Source organism: Cydia splendana, chromosome 25 (assembly GCF_910591565.1).
Source record: "Cydia splendana chromosome 25, ilCydSple1.2, whole genome shotgun sequence".
Taxonomy (NCBI): Eukaryota; Metazoa; Arthropoda; class Insecta; order Lepidoptera; family Tortricidae; genus Cydia; species Cydia splendana.
The window spans coordinates 10,006,524-10,030,310 of record NC_085984.1 but is presented as its reverse complement, the minus strand read 5'-3'; the positions used below and the strand labels follow the sequence as shown (position 1 = coordinate 10,030,310).

At 40.7% G+C, this 23,787-nt stretch overlaps 2 protein-coding genes across 2 annotated transcripts in view; one reads left to right on the top strand and one right to left on the bottom strand.

Annotated features, from left to right (window-relative positions):
• LOC134802742 (probable chitinase 2) overlaps nt 1-23,787 on the top strand; it is a 317,146-nt gene that overhangs the window by 116,431 nt on the left and 176,928 nt on the right. The gene's annotated exons all lie outside the window — the stretch shown is intronic.
• On the bottom strand, nt 12,973-19,471 carry LOC134802620 (adhesive plaque matrix protein-like). The gene is made up of 4 exons (XM_063775257.1): nt 19,336-19,471; nt 17,905-18,037; nt 14,261-16,839; nt 12,973-13,277 (listed from the first exon to the last, which is right to left on the bottom strand). Exons 1-4 carry the CDS (start codon nt 19,430-19,432, stop codon nt 12,973-12,975), a joined length of 3,114 nt encoding a protein of 1,037 aa, XP_063631327.1. The 5' UTR covers nt 19,433-19,471.

Genomic DNA, 23,787 nt, shown 5'->3' with positions numbered 1-23,787 from the left:
GCATTGTATTTTCAAAAAAAAAATATTTTTGAGGGTAGAAGCACAAGTGAGCGATGAAATAATATCACGTCGTGATAGCCGATATTTGGTTGTAATTAACAACATGGATTTCACTTCAAAATAATTCAAGATCACTTAGATTTAAATGGATTATAAAAATTAATTGTATCGTCATAAAAAAACAATTATTGAGGGTAGATTCACAAGTGAGCGATAAAATAATATCACGTCGTGATAGCCGATATTTGATTGTAATTAACAAGATGGATTTCACATCAAAATAATTCAAGATCACTTAGATTTAAATGGATTATAAAAATGAATTGTATTTTCATGAAAAATCAATTATTGAGGGTAAATTCACAAGTAAGCGATGAAATAATATCACGTTGTAATAGCTAATACTCGGTTTTAATTAACAGTATGGATTTCAAATCAAAATAACTCAAGATCGCTTCGATTTAAATGGATTACAAAGAAACGTAACGATCCCAGAGATGACGTCACGTAACGACCGCTATGCTCGACTGCCTCAATCACAATTTTATTCACATTTTCACAATAATTCTCACCAAATAACAATGAATTACACTCACCTTTCAATCAAGGTTAGACACGTGAGCTTACCATTACCACGTGTCCAGATTATGGAATGTAGGTCACCAGAAATACACCAGAAATACACCACGCTCCCAGGTGGCTGTGTAAGCAATACATGAAACTCCGCATCCATCCCACTTCTGATGTCGAATACCGATGGTCTCAAAGGCGGTGGGCGTGTGGGGTAGTACGATAATGTATTACTTCACAGCTAAACCAGTATGCTACCATTGCTACCAGTGCATGAAATAAACATTAGGACTCGTTAACCATACTAGTGCCTACTATACTTCAGTACTAAATGTTTAAAAGAACCAATTGCTATTTTTAACTCAAGGGAGCGATATGAAAGTAAAAAGAAACCGTTTAAATCTTTATTCAAGTCAAACTAGGCCGGCTTCAACCCTACATATCTGACCTGAGAAGATTTAGCCCTATATGGGACCGGCAACAAACTCAGAAGGACAAATCTTTTCAAAACAAGTTAAAACAACACATAACACATCATTGCTTTATTTCACAAAAGTAAGCTTCTAATGAAACATAGGAAATCAAAATAACACTTGAAATAAAACACTTTAGCTAAATGATTAAAGAACGCTGGATTCTATAAGCTATCAGAACAATCCTTCAGGTAAGCCTTCAGGAACGTAGCGAGTTAGGCACGAGGTTGGCTAACGAGTACGTCCGATCTCTAGCGCGGTCCGATCAAGAAGAAATACCAGCGGCGGAGCCTCTCCGCTCCCGCCTCAGTCAAGTTGGTAAACCTGCTCGACCAGTCTACCAACATACCGACAAAAACGCCAACTCGTGCCTACGCTCACTCGAGAGAAACCTCTCGACGTTCCAAAGCCTTCTACCTGTCATCTTAGTTCAACAATACGCCAATAGATGGCGTTACTCTCTACGCAACTTTATTTATTTCGTTACAACCAAATAATACGTAGCTCAACATTGCTAATCGATTTTATACAGGCGTCTAAAATAATGAACTATAACGCTGCAATACGTCTTTCTGGTGTCAGGTTCCGACATATATATATATATATATATATATATATATATATATATATATATATATATATATATATATATATATATTGTATTAAATGATTATTAATATCTAAAAAAAAACAAAAAAAAAGTATAAAAGAAGCTTTAAAAAAAACTAAAAGATTGGCACATTCTAATTTTTAGTACCTACTTCTATGTACCATATCTCCTTACTTAATTACTGTATTAATGCCCAAAGACATCATTGAATAATAAATCACCACGAATGGGTTTAGATTAATTTAGATTTTATAATCAGAAATCAGAAATCAGAAATTATTTATTTGCATTGATACAGTATGGGGATGTTACAATATGGTGTTATTATTTTAGATTGGATAATATCAGTCAGTAATATAACAGTTGTATAAGTCGAGTTAAAATAATACATACCTAGTACTATAAAGGTGAAGGAAAACATCGTGAGGAAACATGCATACATCCGCGAAGAAATTCAAAGGTGTATGTGAAGTCCCCAACCCGCATTGGGCTAGCGCGGGGACTATAGCCAGTGGCGGATTTGCCCTAAGGCCAAGTAGGCCTAGGGCGGCAAGTTTTTTGGGGGCGGCAAATGGTGACAAAAAATTCGCTGATGATAACAAGAAATAATTCAAAATGTAGTCAATATGATGGGCGCTGAGAAAGGGGCGGCTACAGGACCTGGGGCCTAGGGCGGCAAAGACTGCAAATCCGCCACTGACTACATATAGCCTAAACCCTCTCGTGCTTGAAAGGTGGCCTGTGCCCAGCAGTGGGACGTATCATCATTGGCCTTCGAGTCTATTACAGACTATATAAGCAGTGTCAGGTAGGGAGACAACGTTTTTCGTGGCTGTGTAAGCCAATACGGGAGCGGCAAACACGACCACAAGCCTGGCAGGTGTAATGTGCCCGTGGCGAGCAGGTGTCGGGCTGATGACGCTTGGCTCGCTTACTTGCGAGTGTCTTAAACCAAGCGTCGTCGTGAATTTTACGCCCGTCAAATACCAGTTTGCGCCACTCTGTCCTCGGCATGTTTCTCCCAATTGTCAACCGGGATGTTGAAGGCGTGCATGTCTCGTTTGGCGCAATCTTTATGTCGTAACATTGGCCGACCTACGCTTCTCTTGGCATCAGCTATGGCACCAAGCAAAACACGCCGCGGTAAACGAGTAGGTTGCATACGATGCACATGCCCCAGCCAACGTAAGCGTCTCTGCTTTAGCAGCGCAAAGAGGCTGGGCAGCTGAGCAATCTCAAGCACCCTTTCGTTTGTGACCCTATCCTTCCAGTGTATGCCCAAAATGTTCCGGATGCAGCGCATGTGGAAAGCGTTAAGACGACGTTCGTGCTTGGCGTACGAGGTCCAGGTCTCAGCCCCGTACAAGAGTATGCTCAGGATGCACGTTTGATAAACAACCATCTTGGTTTTCCTGGTAAGGTGTTTATTTTGCCATACTCTTGTACTCAACTTCCCAAACATCGTCGCCGCTTTTCCGATACGAACGTCAATTTCTGCATCCGGTGAGAGATTGTTAGTCACCGTCGACCCGAGGTAGCAAAATTTGTCGACTGACTCGAGCGGGGCGCCATCCAACAGGATTTTCGGTGTTTCCGCACACCCTTGAGCCAGTACAACTGTTTTTCGGGGATTTATGGACATAGAGAATAGAGCACAGGCACGCGAAAACTTGTCCATAATGGTCTGAAGCTCAAGCTGCGATGTGGCGATGAAGGCTGCGTCGTCGGCAAATAGCAAACTGTCAACGAATAAATCGTAATCGTAATCGTCGTCTGGGACGTATATAGGCTAATATTATATAGTACTACAATAATGTAATATTGTTATAAAAGATCTTCTACATATATTTACTAACAGACACATTTACCCTACCAAGGCACCTTGGTTTTGGCACAACAATACTTAGGAAGTAGTTTTATCTTTTTAGCAATTTGTAAGGCGTTAGGATGCTCTTAAACATGTTTTTTTTGCGGAATAACACAAATAGATCTTTATGGCACTTGAAGGATGGTGGTATTGGAGGTAGGTACCTAATACGAATAAAAAATAATATTATGTAATTTTTTTCTACAAGTATTAATGTAAAGGTACCTAAAAACCATGCCAATAAAATATTTTTTTCTAAAGGATACAACTACTAAGAACAATAAAATTAAATATTTTATCATTTATAAATTATGAATGTAGGTACGTACTAACAATTGATATGTTTGAAGTCAACACATTTCAGTAGCTCACAAAACATAAATTAAATTCTCGGAAGGAATTATAAATAAATAAATACAGCTACGGAAATATTGCCTAATCTGAAAATATAGCCAAAAATGTATTTGAGAAACGTAATTAAAATCTATCTTGTATGCGTGATTCAATTTAATCATAGGTAAGTATATTTTATAGTTTGTATTTTTATTTTATTTCTAGTTTTAACTTTAGTTTTAATATTGTATATTGTATCTTTAGTTTTAGTACATTTATGTGTACTTATTGTAATATCTATATGTGTTATTTTTCATATTAAACACATGTGTAATTTTGTAATAAAAATATAATACCATTTAATCATAAACTAGCGACCCGCCCCGGCTTCGCATGGGTTAACAAATTATACACCTTCCTCAAGAATCACTCTATTGATAGGTGAAAACCGCATGAAAATCCGTTCAGTAATTTTTGAGTTTGTCGCGAACAAACACACAAACAGACGCGGCGGGGGACTTTGTTTTATAAGGTGTAGTTCGAGTTAGACCAAGAAAAGTCTGCAGCTATTTTGATAGCCCACGTAGTGAAAGTGTTATTTATACGTCATAATTTCATAGAAGTTTGACGTTTAAAATAACACTGACACTGCGAGGGCTATCAAAATCGCTTCAGATTTTTCTTGGTCTAACTCTATGATAGTGACAACACATAGTTCTCATATTCCTTCAATTGAGAGTCATATATATTTCCCATACTGTCAAACAATATACGAAGGCCTAATACAAAGCACGTTGATATAGCCGGACAATAAGTTTCGTACACAATTATTCAAAGATTCTTGTTACCAGATCACTATCTTGAATGGTTTGTGGTGCAAGTAACAAAAGAATGTCGGTGGCATTAAATTATATATATATATATATATATATATATATATATATATATATATATACAATATAAGCTCAATAAGACTTGTGTTGTGGGTACTAGACGACGACATATACACGTATATATAAATACTAATATACATAGAAAACATCCATAACTCAGGAACAAATATTTGTGATGAACACACAAATAAATGCCCTTACCAGGATTCGAACCCGGGACCTCCTGCTTCGTAGGCAGGGTCACTACCGACTAGGCTAGGAGGCCGTTTGTACATGTTTTGTAAAATGTAGGTTAAATTATTAACAATTACTTAAGATATCGTGAAATGGAACACGGCGTTATTAATATTTTTTATTTACTACTTACATATAAGACACGGTAAAGATCAAACTTCGTTTATTACCGAAAACGCGAGCGGCATGCGATTTACTCCAAATCAAATAATGACCCACTAACAAGTCGAAATATTATTATAAAAAACAAGTTATATGTATTATTACCAACATTTTCGTAAAGTAGATACCTAGACCTGTGGGTCTAGCCAAATGACAATCGTTGATAGAAAATTAAATAATGCACGGAAATGATCACATAACTTTTCGTTCCAACTGTCATCCTGATACATGACACATGACTTTTCGTTTGTCGACAAACGACTCGGTTACGATCCGATCCCTGTAAGACATTCCAGGAAAAGTGTCTTTGTACGTGATGCTATTTTTTTTTCAAACTAGTAATAAAGCTAAGAAGCCGATATTTGACATTATTACGTTCGATACCATTGCTTTAAATTCATCTTGTTGAATACATATTTCTGCATGTTATTAATGTAGCTGCCTGCAATACGCGTCACGCCCCCTCCAAAGTATACAGACTTTTTTGTGTGGAATGCCTACCTGTAAAGTTTGTGATTTGCACCACAAATATAGCACGAATAGTAATTTACCAGTAGACTGCGGACTCCGAGTAAATTGTTTAGACCTTCCATTATTTCCATTACGGCAAAAACAGCGGGCTACGATCATCATGGGCTTGTAAAGTTGAGTTAGGATGACTCACGTTAGATCGTGCCGTGTCCGGGCCGTAGCTTCCAGCGCTTACTTTTCTATGACATGACAGGTGATCACGTGATGCTTTCCATAGAAAACGATGCGCCGGAAGCTCCGGCCCGGGCACGGCCTGGTCTAACGTGAGTCATTCTTTAGGAATGTACAACATTTTAGGAACTAAAATAGGTACTACAGCAGAATTCGCTTAGGCGGATTTTACATAACATACACGGGAGCTAAAAAATAACTGCATTCCCGTTGCCAGGGAGGTTTTGGGATTATACTGAGCAACTTTTACTATGGGACCAACCACGAAATCGGGAAAAATAATTACCCTCCTATAAAATGGACCAGCCAAAATGTGACACAGCCAAATTTTTTTTACCGCGATTTCGGGATTGGTCCCATACACAGATATTAATAAATCTGTGGACCCATAGTAAAAGTTGCTCAGTATAATCCCTAAGCCTCCCTGGCAACGGAAATGCAGTTATTTTTTGGCCACCGTGTATATTATCACGAGCACCCGGCGCCCTGAGGCGTGATGGTCGAAATAGCGATTACCTATAGTTAAGTCATGCTTATTAAGTCATACTTAAAATAGTTATAATGATGTCATTTAATATACCAATTATAGCTATTACTGTGATCTTGTAATATAAATTATAAATGAATATTAAAGGACTACTTTACACAGATCGACCCACAGTACTTAGGTACTTAACATTTGTTCAGCGACTTTTAAAAATAACTTGTTTTTTGATTTTTAGTACCTACCTATACACTTTAATTTGCGAATTTTGTCATGTCACAGAGAATAGATAGATCCTTTAAGGGTTATTGTCATAGTAAACTTTGTAGCCACGGTAAATTTACTGCCATCTATCAAACAGACGAGTAAATCTAGAAATGAAAATATCAAAAAATGCATAAAGATATATCTGATATATGGATAAATGATTTTTTTATGTTTTTTAGAACTCCATATGACTTTGACCCATATTCTTTCACTGATATGTGTTAAAATTGTTAAATATCAAACGGTGTCGTCAATGCCATCTAGCCGAGCATAGGCCAATAAGGTGTGGCGCCATCTATTCGGGAATAACTTTTTATTGATTTCCGAGGCACGTTTTTTCCTTAGACTTTACTTACTTACACGGATTTATATCTTTGGTTATGTCAATTACACTGATGATTACGTCAATAGCGATTTTTTTTGGGTGATTCAAATATCTATTACATACAAAACTTTCACATTTATCACTAGTATGGAAAACTCGGTCAGGGTGAGGTTCTCTAAGGAGTCTAAGGCAGCGGTCGGCAACCTTTTAGCAGCCAAGGGCCACATAGTAGTTAAGAGCCAACGGGAGTGGTCATTTCTCCATACAAACGTACTCCTCGTTTTTGCTCCGTGGTTTTTGAAGCTAGAGCAATGATTTTTTCAACACAGATTAATATTGTCAATGTCTGTGTCGGACCGTTTTGCTTTTTTTGGTATTTTTGTTTTTCAAGGCGCTAGAGCCCTTCAAAAATGGCCAAAATGGCCTAATTGACTATGCCGCAATGAGAGGCGTGGCATTCAAAACTGATATCAATTAGCCAAAACAGCAAAACGGTCCGACACAGATAATTTCATAATCATTTAGATTTCCAAATTTGGTTACGATTGGTTAAGTTTTGGAGGAGGAAACAGAGGAGTACAAAACCTCGATTTTTGAGATTTTTACGCAGGATTTTTCGCCTTGTCCTTATCGCACTACTTTTAGGTACCGCTTCCGTTAGCGAGACGGGTATATTTACCTAAAATATTTAAAACTCAGCTCCTGTTTCGTCTTAACGAAGTTGCCGCGGGCCGCACTTTGTTAATATTTATGACTTTATCAGACATTAGCGTTTGTCAATATTACATACAAAATAGCCAGGGAGACTCGCGGGCCGCAAGTGAGAGGTTCGCGGTCCGCATGTGGCCGCTTGTTGCTGACCGCGCTGGTCTAAGGTATTAGATATTTTTGAGCACCTTACCCGCTTTAATAGTGACCGAATGACATGTCACTGTCCTTTAGTTATGTTTTAAATTACATTTAAATAAAATAAAAACCGGCCAAGTGCGCGTCGGACTTGCGCATGAAGAGTTCCGCACCATTACGCAAAAAAACGTCAAAAAATTCACGTTTGTTTTATGGGAGACCCACTAATTTTTTTTTCTGTTTTTAGTATTTGTTGTTATAGCGGCAACAGAAATACATCATCTGTTCTACTATCACGGTTCATGAGTGAGTGACAGACAGACGGACGGACAGACGGACAGACGAACAGACGGACAGCGGAGTCTTAGTAATAGGGTTCCGTTTTTACTTCCTTTGGATATGGAACCCTAAAAACGTATTTTCACCTGTTTTAACCGTAAATGTGGTTGAAAGACCGCCAAAACATGACTTTATTGTTTAACACAATTAATGTTGAAACAAAAGGACAGACGGGCGTGACCTTACTTTGGGCATTTTTTTGTGAATTACGTGTCATATAGACTTTAAATATTGAGCTATTTAGGCTAATACAATTCAATGTATATAAGTACCTACCTAATAATGTAATGTTATAATGTTGTATGTTATGTTGTTGTAATGTTTGACGACCGGTCTGGCCTAGTGGGTAGTGCCCTGCCTGTGAAGCCGATGGTCCTGGGTTCGAATCCCAGTAAGGCCATTTATTTGTGTGATGACACAGATATTTGTTCCTGAGTCATGGTTGTTTTCTATGTATTTAAGTATTTATATATTATATATATCGTTGTCTGAGTACCCTCAACACAAGCCTTCTTGAGCTTACTGGGGGACTTGTTCAATCTGTGTAAGAATGTCCTATAATAATTTAATATTTATTTTAATGTTTTTTTTGTGAATATGACATATTTGTTTTTTTAGGCGCTAGAGCACTTCAAATATTCGCAAAAACGGCCTAATTTACCAGGCCTCAAAGAGCATGGTATTCAAAACTGACATCAAATAACCTAAAAAACAAAAAAGTCCGACACAGATAATTTCATTACCATTTAGATCTCAAAATTTCGTTACATTTGGCTAAGTTTTGGAGGAGAAACAGATATATTTACCTAATATAATATATAGATCTCAACTCCCGTATCCTCTTATTTTTTCCTTAACAGAATATTACGAGTACCTATGTTTATTATGCCCTCAATATGGATCATCAGCGTGTTTTATAACATTTTTTTAACTACAACGACTACTGGTTTCGCTTTTAATTTGACAAAGCTAGGTCCAAAAAAACTAAATAAGACAAACTGAACATATGTTAAACAATTTGTTTGTGTGTATGTTTCCGCGTGCAAATAAATTGTTTTATTTAATTGGGTATTGTTTTAATTTAATTAATGGCATAACCTTGCTGTGTTATAAGTGCGGCATAACTAAATTCTCAAGTAAAGTACATAATTATACATACCTACATATACCTACAGTGTAGGTATACATCTATTTATCTATATCTCTCTATCTAATCTATCTAATATTGTACCTTTAAACGAGCAATTCTTGTTTATTTATAGGTACCTTATATTATTGTAGATGTGGAAGGTAGAGTTGTGCTAGGCGTGGTAAGCGGGTGCGGATGCAGGGGCAAATAATAAGCACCAAACGTTCGTTTTCGCACACCGATTTATTGTCCGTAACGGCACACAATACACATCTATATAAAATAGAAGGAGTGAGAGCGAAAGCCAAACAATTATTCAGAAATACAAATTTAACAGAAAAAGCAACTTAGTATGACAGCCACGATAACAAAGTTCGTCTCTAAGGGCTCACTGCGCCTGCGGGAGGCGGGCGCAATACATCGCTGTCAGCGCTGCAGCCGAGGGTCGATCGTTAGACCGTCAAGCACGGCGCGCAGCGCTTACAGCTGCTCTAGGATTATTTACACAGAACAGAGCTCATACAACTGAATATTATCTAATAATAAAATCGGTCGCTCTGTCCGCGAGTAATTAAAATATATTTGGGATAAACTATAAATTCATCCCTACATCACCCCCCTCCAGAGACCGTCAAGGGCGATAGAAAAATAAAAATAACTTAATAATAATAATCTGGGATACGCACTGTACGTCCTGACCTTGTCTTTTTCACCGTGTTTTCAGTCTCTGGAGTAGGTTGAACAGGTGGAACAGTAATAAGTACAATCGGCTCATCGGCCAGTATGTATGCAGGTTTAATACGGTCTATAGACACTGTTACACTTTTGCCGTTCACACGCAACTTAAACACTTTATCACTTCTGTCGAGCACTTCGTACGGACCAGTATACGCAGGCTGCAGTGGTGGATGACTCGCATCGTCTCTGAGCAGCACGTGACTGGCAGTTTTGAGGTCCTTATATATGAACACTCGTCTATTGCTTGTATGGCGTGACGCTGGCACTGGAGTGAGATCATGGGCAAACTTACGCAGGCGTGCGACATAATCAGTCACATCAATGGTGTCATCGGGCGCCTGGGCGTGCAATAGCTCTCCTGGCAATCTCAGTGGCTCCCCGTATACGAGCTCAGCAGTCGAAGCGTTAAGATCCTCCTTGTACGCACTACGTATACCAAGCAGGACCAGGGGAATGTGTCTACCCAGTTGCTAGTTGCGTGACAGGTAATAGCAGCTTTCAACTGTCTATGAAAACGCTCCACGAGGCCATTACAGGCCGGATGGTAGGCCGTTGTGCGACGATGCTGGAAGCCGGCTAGCTCAGACAGATGCTTGAAGAGGCAGCTCTCGAACTGTCTGCCACGATCAGTTACGATGTCGTTGGGGCAGCCGAACCGTGATATCCAGCCATGTAGAAGTCCTCTGGCTACGGCTTCTGCTGTGATCTCTTGCAGCGGTACCACCTCAGGCCAACGTGTATATCGATCGACGGCTGTGAGGCAGTATTTAAATCCTTGAGATACTGGCAAGGGGCCTATGAGGTCTATATGTACATGCATGAACCTTGCTCTGGGAAGTCTGTATGTCCCAAGTGGTGCAGAAACGTGACGAGTCACCTTGGCTCTCTGGCATGACAAACAGGTACGTGTCCATTCGCGGCAGTCTTTCTTGATACCTGGCCAAACGTACCGGTCTGTGACGAGCTTAACGGAAGCATTAACACCAGGGTGGCTAAGGAAGTGCAAGCTCTGGAACACTTGTCTGCGCAACTCCTTTGTGATATAAGGCCTGAGTGTCTGGTCGCTCTCGTCGCAATACAGTTCGGCCTGAATGCCTGGCAACTTGAACTTCTTCAGACGCAGCGAAGTGTCACTCTGTAAGAGTTCCTGCAACTCTGGATCTCTCGTCTGGGATTGCGCTAGCCGCTCCAAAGCGATCGGCTTTGCGACTTCCTCAACGCGCGACAGGGTGTCTGCCACCACGTTATCTTTCCCAGAGATATGTCTTATGTCAGTCGTGAATTGCGATATAAAGTCCAAATGCCTGAACTGTCTTGGTGAGCAGTTATCCTTGCGCGAGTTGAAGGTGAAGCAGATAGGCTTGTGATCCGTATAGATTGTGAAGTCCCTGGCCTCAACCATGTGCCTGAAGTACTTTAGCGCTTCGTATATAGCCAGAAGCTCACGATCGTACGGTGAGTACTTACGTTGCGCGGGGCTCAATTTTCTTGAGAAGAACGCCAGGGGCTGCCACTGCTCGTCAATATACTGTTGTAGCGCGGCTCCCATGGCGGTATCAGAAGCGTCTGTGACAATGGCCAGCTTAGCCTGACTATTTGGATGCGCTAACAACGCAGCCTGACATAAGCTGTCCTTACAACGCTCAAAAGCCTCATGTTCTTCAGCGCTGAAGTTGACGGGATGAGAAGGCTTTACAGATCCAGTTAAAAGCGCATGAAGCGGAGTCTGAGATGCTGCTGCCCCGGGGATAAATCTGCGGTAAAAATTAACCATTCCCAGGAATCTGCGCAGCTCCCTCACGTTCTTTGGGACCGGGAATTCTTTGATGGCATCGACCTTGGATGGGAGGGGCTTGGTACCTCCGGCTGAAATGCTGTAGCCAAGGAATTTTACCTCCGTCGCACCGAAGACACATTTGGAAGTGTTAACCACCATCCCGTACTCTTGAAATTTGGTAAACAACTGGCGCAGATGCTCCTTGTGAGTTACTTCGTCTTTCGAGTACACTAGGAAGTCATCTAAATAGGCATAACAAAAATCCAGCCCCCTTACCATCTCGTCCACAAACCGTTGGAACGTCTGGGCAGCATTCCTGAGCCCGAACGTCATATACGGGAACTCGAAGAGACCAAACGGTGTGGTGATCGAGGTCTTCTGGATGTCTTCTGGGTTGACGGGGATCTGGTGGTACGCCTTCTCAATGTCGATGGTGGAGAAAATCTGACAACCAGAAATACTGTGAGCAAAGTCATGTATATGCCGAATGGGATATTTATCCGGAATAGTTCTGGCATTGAGCATTCGGTAGTCACCACAAGGCCTCCATCCATTATTCTTCTTGGGGACAAGGTGCAGAGGTGACGACCAAGGTGACTCTGAAGGTCTGGCTGTTCCATTTTGAAGCATTGCGGAGAACTCGTCCCGAGCAATCTTTAATTTATCCGGAGCCAACCGTCGAGGAGAGCAAGACACAGGAGGCCCTGGAGTAGTCCTTATAAAATGGAGGACGTTGTGTTTTGGAACCCGATGAACGCCAAATGGGCGAGTAATGTCGGGGTATTCGAGTAGTATGCTATGATAATCTGACTCACCCGACACCACTTTGACTGAAGAAATTTCGTCCGTCGAACATCCAGGCAAAGCCACGACATACAAGCTAGTCATCCTGTCGATGAGCTGTTTATTCCTGCAGTCGGGAAGAAGGTCGTAATGCGCCAGGAAGTCTACGCCGATTATAGGCTTCGTCACATCCGCAACAATAAATTGCCAAGCAAAGTCGCGGCGTAAGCCTAGGTTCAGTACTAAGTGAATGTAGCCGTAAGTAAGTATTGGTGAGCCATTCGCTGCAGCTAACTCGTAGTTGGTAGGATGTCGCCTATATTTTAGTTGAGACCTAGGGAAGACACAGACGTCGCTACCAGTATCCACGAGAAACTGTATCTTCGTTGTATGGTCTGTAACAAATAAGCGACCGGGGCTAGGGCAAACGGCGGTCGCCATTATCGAGTGCCCCTCTCGTTTCCCGCCTGGTAATCGCACGGTTTCACGCATCTTGTTGCCTTCTCACCGAACTTCACGTGGTACCAGCACTCAGGAAACTTGCGGTAATTCGACTGCGACCTCTGTGAGCTGGAGCGATTGCGGGACTTGCTAGATGCACGAGCACGAGATCTTGATCGCAACGGCCTGTCACTATCGAGCTGACTTTTTAGTGTTTTCATGTCTTTAGTCAACTCACTCAATTGACGTATGAGAATAGCCATTAGAGGATCAGGCGTTGATGCTGCGGCCACTTGAGGAGTTGCTACGAATCCGGCATTCTCGGTATCGCTCATTCTCAGTGTTCTACGTGGTCACCAGTGTAGATGTGGAAGGTAGAGTTGTGCTAGGCGTGGTAAGCGGGTGCGGATGCAGGGGCAAATAATAAGCACCAAACGTTCGTTTTCGCACACCGATTTATTGTCCGTAACGGCACACAATACACATCTATATAAAATAGAAGGAGTGAGAGCGAAAGCCAAACAATTATTCAGAAATACAAATTTAACAGAAAAAGCAACTTAGTATGACAGCCACGATAACAAAGTTCGTCTCTAAGGGCTCACTGCGCCTGCGGGAGGCGGGCGCAATACATCGCTGTCAGCGCTGCACCCGAGGGTCGATCGTTAGACCGTCAAGCACGGCGCGCAGCGCTTACAGCTGCTCTAGGATTATTTACACAGAACAGAGCTCATACAACTGAATATTATCTAATAATAAAATCGGTCGCTCTGTCCGCGAGTAATTAAAATATATTTGGGATAAACTATAAATTCATCCCTACATTATATATATTTCGGAGATCTTGGAAAGGCTCTAACGATTTCGACGAAATTTGCTATATGGGGTTTTTCAGGGACGATAAATCGATCTAGCTAGGTATTATTTATCTTTGGTCTCCTAGATATTAGAGGTAATTAATAGTAATTATACACATATATTCGTACTAAGTATATAAATACACAGAGTCGCTCTTTTAATTGTATATTGCTAGTGTCTCTGTGACCTGTAGACCTCGCGATAGTCGTGATAAACTTACACACTGTAAAAAATAAAAATACATACTTCGTCGAGTCATTGTCACAGCGAACTCATATTGGTTATTTAGACCTTACTAGCGCTTAAGTTCTTTTTATTATTTCTGAAATTTTAAATTTGTAATACCTACGAGTAAGTAAAAAAATCGTAAATTAAAATTAGGTCGTAGACCTTAACGTTGCTAAAATGAGAGCTATAATATGCACTTACCTTTATAACTGCCCAGCTTCCCTGGATCTCTGTATCCTGCGTCACCATACCCTGGCCTATTACCATCCCCTCCTCCATACCCCGGTTTATCTTCATACTCTGTATCGTAGCCAGGTTTCTCCCCATACCCTGGCTTGGAGCCATATCCAGGTCTATTATCGTCTCCACCACCATATTCTGGCTTAACTCCATACTCTGGCCGATCGTATTCAGTTTTGTCACCATACCCTGGCTTAGACCCATACTCAGGTCTATTACCATCTCCAGTTCCATACGTCGGTCTGTCGTACGCAGGCTTGTCACCATACTCTGGCCTCTCGTATCCAGGTTTATCCACATACCCTGGTTTAGACCCATAGCTATTGCTACCTCCATACGATGGCCTGTCATAAGCTGGCTTGTCTCCATACCCACCATACTGTGGTTTTTCTCCGTACCCTGGTTTTTCCCCATACCCATAACCTGGTTTGCCATATCCTGGCTTATCCTCATAGCTTGAATCCCCATACCCTGGTCTATCATACCCTGGTTTCCCATAATCACCTACAGTCACAGGTCTTGAAGTGATCACATCACCATTAGGTTTCACAATGTAACTAGGCACATTTCCAGGTTTTTCTAGTTCATATTCATAAACCGGTCTAACATCAGGTCTATAGGTCTCATTAGGCTTCTGACTGGGCTTATAATCACTTTGACCATTCTGATTGCCCCCATAAGGTTTATCATTTGCGTCCGGTCTGTTTGGGTCTTGATTCCCATAAGATGGTATCTGAGCTCCATAGGATGGTTTTTCTTGAGTATCCCCATAAGGAGGTCTTTGGGTACTACCATAAGAAGGCCTATCATGACTTATACCATAAGAAGGTTTAGGACTGGTGTATGAAGGTCTATCATTGACACCATAAGGTTTGTCATCTTGACCATAAGATGGTCGATTGCCACCATAGCTTGACCCACCATGGTCACCAGTAAAATCGTTATGACCATAAGAACCATGGCCACCATACGAAGGTTTAGAATTTTGAGGTTTGTGACCATAACCACTAGAAGACTGGTCAAAATTCTGACTTCCGTAAGAACCCTGACCGTAAGGTCGGTCAGGTCTTTCGTCTCCAGGTCTGTTATAATTTTGACCATACCCTGATTCTACAGGACCATATCCTAAGTGACTGTTAGAAGGTGGCGCATAAGAATGATGACCAGAGTAGCTACCATAGCCATAATTTTGACCATAACCTTGGCTTGGATACGGCTTGTCGTTTAAAGGTCTCATTGGCTTATAAGGTCTTGGAGGGTCATATATTTCTAAATAGATTGAGTTATCTTGACCGTAACCACTAGCGTATTGACTGTTGTAACTGTAGCTAGGTTTTTCACTGGGTCTTGATGGATAGTCATAATAAGGTCTGTTTGGCCTGTGAGGTCTGTCTGGTGGCCCTATTGGCCCAGGTCCGTATGGGTCTGGTTTAGGTTTGTACCCATCATTTGGTTTTGATGGATAATCTGGAATTGGTTTATTTCCGTAGCCACTATCTTCAATTGGATCAGGTTTACTTGGTGAGTAAGGATCAGGTCTGTTTGATTCATAGTCAGGTTTATTAGGTTTATATGGGTCTTCAGCAGGTTTATTGTAATCGTGTTGAGGTCTTGGTTTTTTATTTGGTCTGACAATGTAGTGATATTCAGGATCTTCGGGTTTATACGGAGGTCTTTCAGGTCTTACTGGCGTAGGTCCGTATAAGTCAGGAACATCATCGTTTGGTGAAGGCGGATAGATAGGATCTGGTCTCCAAAGACCTGGGTCTGGTTTTGGTCTTCCGTAGCCCCCTTGGAACTGCAGCTCATCATATGGATCCGGTTTTGGACGCGAATGGTTATAAGGCCTATTATAACTGGGTCTGTATGGTTCATCAGGTCTATATGAGCCTGGCCTTTCAGGTCTATAAGGATCAGGTCTTAATGGTCTATCCGGCTTGTAAGGATCATCAGGTCTTAGATCAGATCCATATGGGTCGTTCGGTCTTATAGGTCTGTAATCCTCTGGCTTTAAAGGTTTTTCAGGACCGTACGGTACATCTGGTCTTGGTCGTGGTCGATATGGGTCATCTGGTCTTATCCATGGTCTCTCAGGCATATACGGATCAGGTCGAATAGGTTCAGGGTAAGGTCTTAAGGGTCTAATTGGTCTGTACGGTATTTCAGGAGGTCTGTGCGCTCCGTAGCTAGGAGGGTTATCTAAATTCGGTTTTGAATTGTAATCATCAGGTCTATCGTTGTCTATAAAGTTAGGTCTTGGCGGTCCGAAGTTTGGTCTAGTTTCATAAGGCCTTAAGTCTGAAAAGTCGTCTGACAGGGGGTTTTTGGGTTCTTCTTCATCAGGGCGGAAGATAGGGCGGTGGAGTGGCGGGTTTTCCTCATCAAACTGGGGTTGGAGGGGGGAGGGGGCCATCTGCTCGCAGAGGACCCTGCGGACGTAGATGTCGTAGTCAGGGTGGCGATGGATCAGGTTCTGGGCGCGAAGGTCTGAGTCGCCCAGGGTGCTCAGGTTGCAGGTTGCGTTGCCTTTAGCGCCAACCCTGGAAGGATTAGAACTTATGAGTTTACGAGATAAAATAAATATTAAACAAAAAACAAATAAAGATTAAGAGTGCCAGACAACAGGCGGTCTTATTGATAGAGGGCGACCTCCAGACAATAAAAGACAAAAAATTGTCAAATACATATATAAATCCCTGAAGGCTCGTATCATACATCAGTTTGAATGAATATGGTATGGAAGTTTAAATACTGTATTATACTCAAAACACAACAATTGAAGTACTTAAGTACCTACATATAAAAGTAGACGGGTGAATTAATCCTTATGTATCTCACTCACTCTTCTCAAATCATTTTCAGCGTTATAGTAATTCAGTGAAAAACTATAAACGTAGAGAGATAGACTGGAGATTTTTTTTTCAAATGACAATAAGTAAAAGACCAGCTTTCATCTCGTTTTTCATTTTCTTAAATTTCTTAAAATATCTTTCTTGAATTTTTTGCTTATTTACCTTAAAACATGAATACCCAAATTTAGGCCTTATTGATTAAAATCCCGAAAACTTAAATAAAAGAACGTTTTGTCAACTTAAAAACTGGCAAAGTATAAATCTTCAACTTCAAAAAAACCGGGCAAGTGCGAGTCGGACTCGCGCACGAAGGGTTCCGTACCATAATGCAAAAACAAAAAAACTAAAAAAAAGCAAAAAAAAACGGTCACCCATCCAAGTACTGACCACTCCCGACGTTGCTTAACTTTGGTCAAAAATCACGTTTGTTGTATGGGAGCCCCATTTAAATCTTTATTTTATTCTGTTTTTAGTATTTATTGTTATAGCGGCAACAGAAATACATCATCTGTGAAAATTTCAACTGTCTAGCTATCACGGTTCGTGAGATACAGCCTGGTGACAGACGGACGGACGGACGGACGGACGGAGGGACGGACGGACGGACAGCGAAGTCTTAGTAATAGGGTCCCGTTTTACCCTTTGGGTACGGAACCCTAAAAAGGATCCATAGATCATTGATATAACTAGTGACATCTACCGAGCTACCATAACTAACTACAGTGCCACCTATCTTCCAACGTCGGAACTCACCCGTAATCAAATGTCTGGCATTGCTTGTCCTGCTTGCATAGCGTCTCGCACTCGTGCGTCGTTAGTTCGGTGATGTTCCGAAAGATGGCGTCCGGCGAGAGTTGCTCGCCAATCGATATGCGGTCGAAGCAGTCTGAAAAGGGGTGATCATTTTCAATTTTATAATAACTTAATAATATTATTAGTTATCTAAAAATAATTAAAAGACATTTGTTAAGTTAAGATATTGCTGATTTTAAGGATTAAGTTGGAGTGATTTCAGGGGTTTTTTTTAGTGGTTACAGTGTTGAAAATTTCAACTGTCTAGCTAACATTACGGTTCATGAGATACAACCTGGTGACAGACAGACAGACGGACGGACAGACGGACAGCGGAGTCTTAGTAATAGGGTCCCGTTTTTACCCTTTGGGTACGGAACCCTAAACACAATTCAAATCTTTAGAACCTTGAGATGTTATACCTAAAAATAAATAACGTGACATCCATGAGACATCCCTTATTACTCGTATTTCCAAGTTATTACAGGAAACTTTCAATTGTATCGCAATGCCAACATAACAACAAATAACGACAACTTGCACTTAAGTTACCACACAATCCGGATCCGGATGCTCTAAGTGATTTATTTTGACAATCACGCTATAAAGATAATTGAGCAAGGCCGCGGTATTACGTAGTTTTTGTTTACGTCTTCGTTGGATGTTTAATTTTTACATTTTCGGGTACTTAATTGTAACATTTATTCATTAACCAACCAAATACAAAACCACCTGGATCTGTCACTGAACGACCTGAATTTAACCTACATTATTTGTTCATGTAATGTTTTCATCTACCCTCAACTGGCTTAAGAAGCCATTTGAGGGTAGATTTAGTTTACTCTTTTTTAAATACCTAAAGATACAGACTATAGCCCAACATGGCAAGAAAGCGCTTGCTAGGGATCTTAAATACTGTACCTAAGTCATGCTTGAATAGAGATCATAGTCTAATAAAACATGGTCTTCCATTCCCAGAGTGACACGGGCCTACGTCACAACAACATGGCCGCTATATATAGCGCTATCGCATATTATCATATAGCGCTGTCGCATGATGACGTAGGCCCGTGTCAGTTAGGTGACCTAGAAAAGACGGGAATGGAGTACCAGGCGGAGTATATTATTATACCATGAATAGAGATGAGAAAACTGTAGGAGTTTTTTTAGGATACAACTTTCTAAGTGAACCCTTCGTATGTCTAGTGTGGTGTAGTCTAAGCGCTGATCAATGTGCATGAATTTAGAACCACTGTTTAATATATGTAATAGGTTTAAATTCGTTCGTTTGTTCGTTCGATGAATTCATTGCTTCTACTCAGCCAGCAATTATCTAATACCGCCTACAATTTGTTGCAACGTCTGTAGAGCCTTAATTAGCATTTGTCTTACCTTCAATTGAAGTCCCAAGCTGCGAGTCTATGGTCAAAGTCTGCACCGCCGCGAGCACCGGACACCAAAACAGTATACTCAACATTGCTGCTATCATATTCTCACTTTATTCATTATTTTTTCATTTTAAAAGAAAAAAATACTACAGTCCATTTCACCGTTTAAAAAAATAACAAATTTGTCGTTTACTACTAATACCGCGCCAAATTTAAAACAAAGTTAAAACTGAAAAACGCCTCTGCTTTCCCGCGCTTTATAATGTCAAACGCGCGCGATGACAATTTATTCAAGCGATTACTTTTTCATTAAATATTATTATAGATTATTGTTTATTGTCATAATATTGTTAATTGTAGGTATTGTCAAAATAGCCCATGATTTTATTTGAATTTTAACTGTGCTATTTAATTGACTGCAAACGTTTTCTTTTCTAGATACTTTTTTTTCTAAAACGAGTAAAGGCACTAGGACGTTCAGCCGGCCATAGTCCAAGACGTGTATTCTTGTGTGATTTTGCAAAAGTTCTGAGCTGGGTGCGTCTGTCACGCTCCGTTGCACGCACGACACGAGACAAGTTGAACAAAGGGGCCCGCAGGATATGTGAAATATATCTTAATTATACGTTTAGAGGATTAGCTGGAATAAAGCGATGATTGGTGTTCCTGATATGAATGGTGAGAGTAAAAAAAGTTGTGAGAAAAATTCAGCAGCCCGTCAAAAGGCAACACGACAAAAAAGTTTGAAAGGAAGTTTGGGGAGGCTTCACAAAACTTTTGATTTTCGTCAGTAGGTTGCTCTTAAACGGATGGACCGATTTCGATGCGGTTTGTTTTGCGTAAAAGCGAGTTTCCTTGCTGCGGTAGTTCTTAGGTATGTTTGATTCAAATCGATCCAGCAGTTTGAAGAGTATCAGCTCTTTTCCGAAATGATGTAAGGCATTATTGGCATAAAATGGTTTAAAACCTTAAGTATTATTAGCGTTAGGGGGTTATGTAATAGTAATAGTTAAGTATGTTTGAACATACTTAGGGGTGAATATGTGGGGCACACTGAGCAACTTTTACTATGAGTCATAGTCTAATAAAACATGGTCTTCCATTCCCAGAGTGACACGGGGCTACGTCACAACAACATGGCCGCTATATATAGCGCTATCGCATATTATCATATAGCGCTGTCGCATGATGACGTAAGCCCGTGTCAGTTAGGTGACCTAGAAAAGACGGGAATGGAGTACCAGGCGGAGTATATTATTATACCATGCTATGAGTCCAACCCTCAAATCACGAAAAAAAAGTTTGCTGTTCCATAGGGAATATTGACATTAAATGATTCGCCGAAATGTATGAGACAGAAGATTTTTTTGCGATTTCATGGTAGGTTACTAGAGTTAGACCAAGAAGAGTCTGCAGCGATTTTGATAGCCCACGCAATGCAAGTGTTATTTTGAACGTTAAACTTACAATATGAAATTATGACGTAAAAAATAACACTTTTGCACTGCGTGCTATCAAAATCGCTGCAGACTTTTCTTGGTTTAACTCTAGCAATATATTTTAGGTATTACTACTCTTTGCTGGTGGCCTTCACATTTAAGTACCTATGTCATTTTACTTTTGGAATACATTTTATTTTTGCGGAACCCAAATACATATATCGAACCAATTTTTTTCAACTAACCAAATTTTAACTAATTAATAATTGTAACGTGTTTTGTTTTATATTACACTTTGCAACGTCAATCAAGCTGGTATAATTAGCCAGGGAGATTGCGACTCTATTTCCTAGGAGAAAAGTGTGTTTTTGCATTTCCGGCAGAATTTGTTTCCATGGCAATTATGAGTTACGGACCATAGAGGCAGAGGATTTGTTTTTTAGCAATGATCACTGTGACTGTGAACTTAAGATACCTATACAATATTAATATTAGAGTCGGACCAAAAAAAGTCTGCAGCGGATTATAGCCCACGCAGTGCAAGTGTCATTTATAAGTCATAATTTCATAGAAGTTTGACGTTTAAAATAAAACTTGCACTGCGTGGGCTATCAAATCAGCTGCAGACTATTCTTGGTCTGACTCTACGTGCCGTACAAATTCATTCGTTCTCGACGAACATTAAAACGAGGCTTTCCACTGTTTGCACCCATCGCGTACTGTAAAGGTAACTATAGTCCTTAAGTACAACCATGGTTCAGTTTTTAACGTTGAGCCTTTATGATTTGTACTCTTCACATTTAGTTTGGAGCTTAGATACACTAATGGTCTTTCTATATTTTATACTCAACATAATTTGAAAAATACCTTGATCTGATAAATGCTAGAGTAACGCGAGGAAGAAGATAATTTGAAAAATACCTACACATTTTTACATATTTTACTGGAACTTGAATTTCACTCACTCACTTCTGGATGAGATTGGCTCGGGGCCGGGATAAGTGGCGTACTCGAAGAGAGGCCTATGCTCAGCGGTGGGCGATAAAACGCTGATATGATATATGATAACTTGAATTTGGACCATAGTTGTAAGTTGTGGACTAAAGTTACCTGATTTTACGGTACTGAGTTTCTTCAGCCATCTGAGCAGAACAGGACGAGATAGTCTGGGGAAGCTGATGATCATTGGCCGCATGGCAAGGAAGCGTAGGATGGACGTACGCGTTGGGCTGACAGAATAACGTCAGAGACAAAAAGCCACATTACAGCCTAGCATACCTACACTGGGCCCAAGAGTGTCCTCAATCGTCACGATTGTTATCTTCACTAGGCCCCCCGTTAGTGGGGAGACACTCCTGACTTCGGGCAAACACGGCTCCATTCGGCTCAGCATTTCTACGAGCAATTATTGCTGCTGGAAGAGCGGGGTCTCCTGTCACAAGTATTGATATACTTACTGGGAGGTCCCAACCCTTTCTCAATTTGTAACACAATGATTGTGACCAATAAACGATTTTTCATTTTCATTTTCATTTTCATTTTTCATTATTAGGGTTCGCACCACTTGTCGTCCTTTGCGTGCATGGCCACAGATAATATGATTACTTGAATTTTGACAACCCTAAATAGCCGAAAGGGATAGTGCCATACCTTAGAAAGGGATAGCATGATTCGTCCCTGAATCGCTGTCAAACTTCGGTTTTGTAGGAAGTGTCCTTTCTATACGGTGGTACTATTAAAGTTAGACCAAGAAAATTCTGCAGCGATTTTGATAGCCCACGCAGTGCAAGTGTTATTTATACGTCATAATTTCATAGAAGTTTGAGGTTTAAAATGACACTTGCACTGCGTGGGCTATCAAACTCGCTGCAGATTTTTCTCGGCCTGACTCTATTTATTCTGTGCCCCTGTCACAGAATAAATAATAGTACTAGGTACAGAAGACTCACTCTCTAACAAAATGCGTCTGTTACGATCAGGACAGATATGGCCGCTAGGTGGCGACAGCCCCACGCGCGGCTTATGGCTAGCCACCAAAATTGGTGTGGAACGGATGTACTTTTAGCTACCAGTAGCAAAGCGACGAAATCGCGGAGCGAGCCACGCCTGCCCCTGTTCCCAGAAATAAGTTCTCAACTCCACAGTGTTGGCGGTCAAAGCGTCATAACTCCAAATTATCAAGTTTCGGCCAAGTTTGTAGACCTCTGTTTTTATTGAACTGATCGCTATCAGAAGATTACCGGGCTATAACCGCGAAAATCGAAGTTCGCAAATTGCGGGCATGTTTCTCTGTTACTCTAATTACGCCCTCATTGGAGTAAAAGAGAAAGATCCCCGCAATTTGCGAATTTCGGTTACGCGGTAGCCCCCCTGTTCTTCCGTCTGTATCGAAACCACAACTCTTAAAAACCATTATTATTGACCGGAAAATGGGTTTTCAAACGCAAATAAAAAAAACTGAAAAGGCATACCACGTGTAAGACAAAACAATAGGTGGTAAGAACCACGTGTAAGACAAAACAATAGGTGGTAAGAAGCTGCTATAGCCTATGAACGCTCGCCCACATGCGTATTGACGACCATTGTGACACCAATGTATCTACAGAATTAAATTGCCTTCTTTATACATAGTTCTTTTCGGTTTATTAAATAGAAAGAGTGTAAAAAATAACTAGGTACCTATATAGAGTATGGTTAGTTTTTCAATAACTAGAGTGAGGTTTTTAGGGTTCCGTACCCAAAGGGTAAAACGGGACCCTATTACTAAGACTTCGCTGTCCGTCCGTCCGTCCGTCCGTCCGTCCGTCCGTCCATCTGTCACCAGGCTGTATCTCACGAACTGTGATAGCTAGACAGTTGAAATTTTCACAGATGATGTATTTCTGTTGCCGCTATAACAACAAATACTAAAAACAGAATAAAATAAAGATTTAAATGGGGCTCCCATACAACAAACGTGATTTTTGACCAAAGTTAAGCAACGTCGGGAGTGGTCAGTATTTGGATGGGTGACCGTT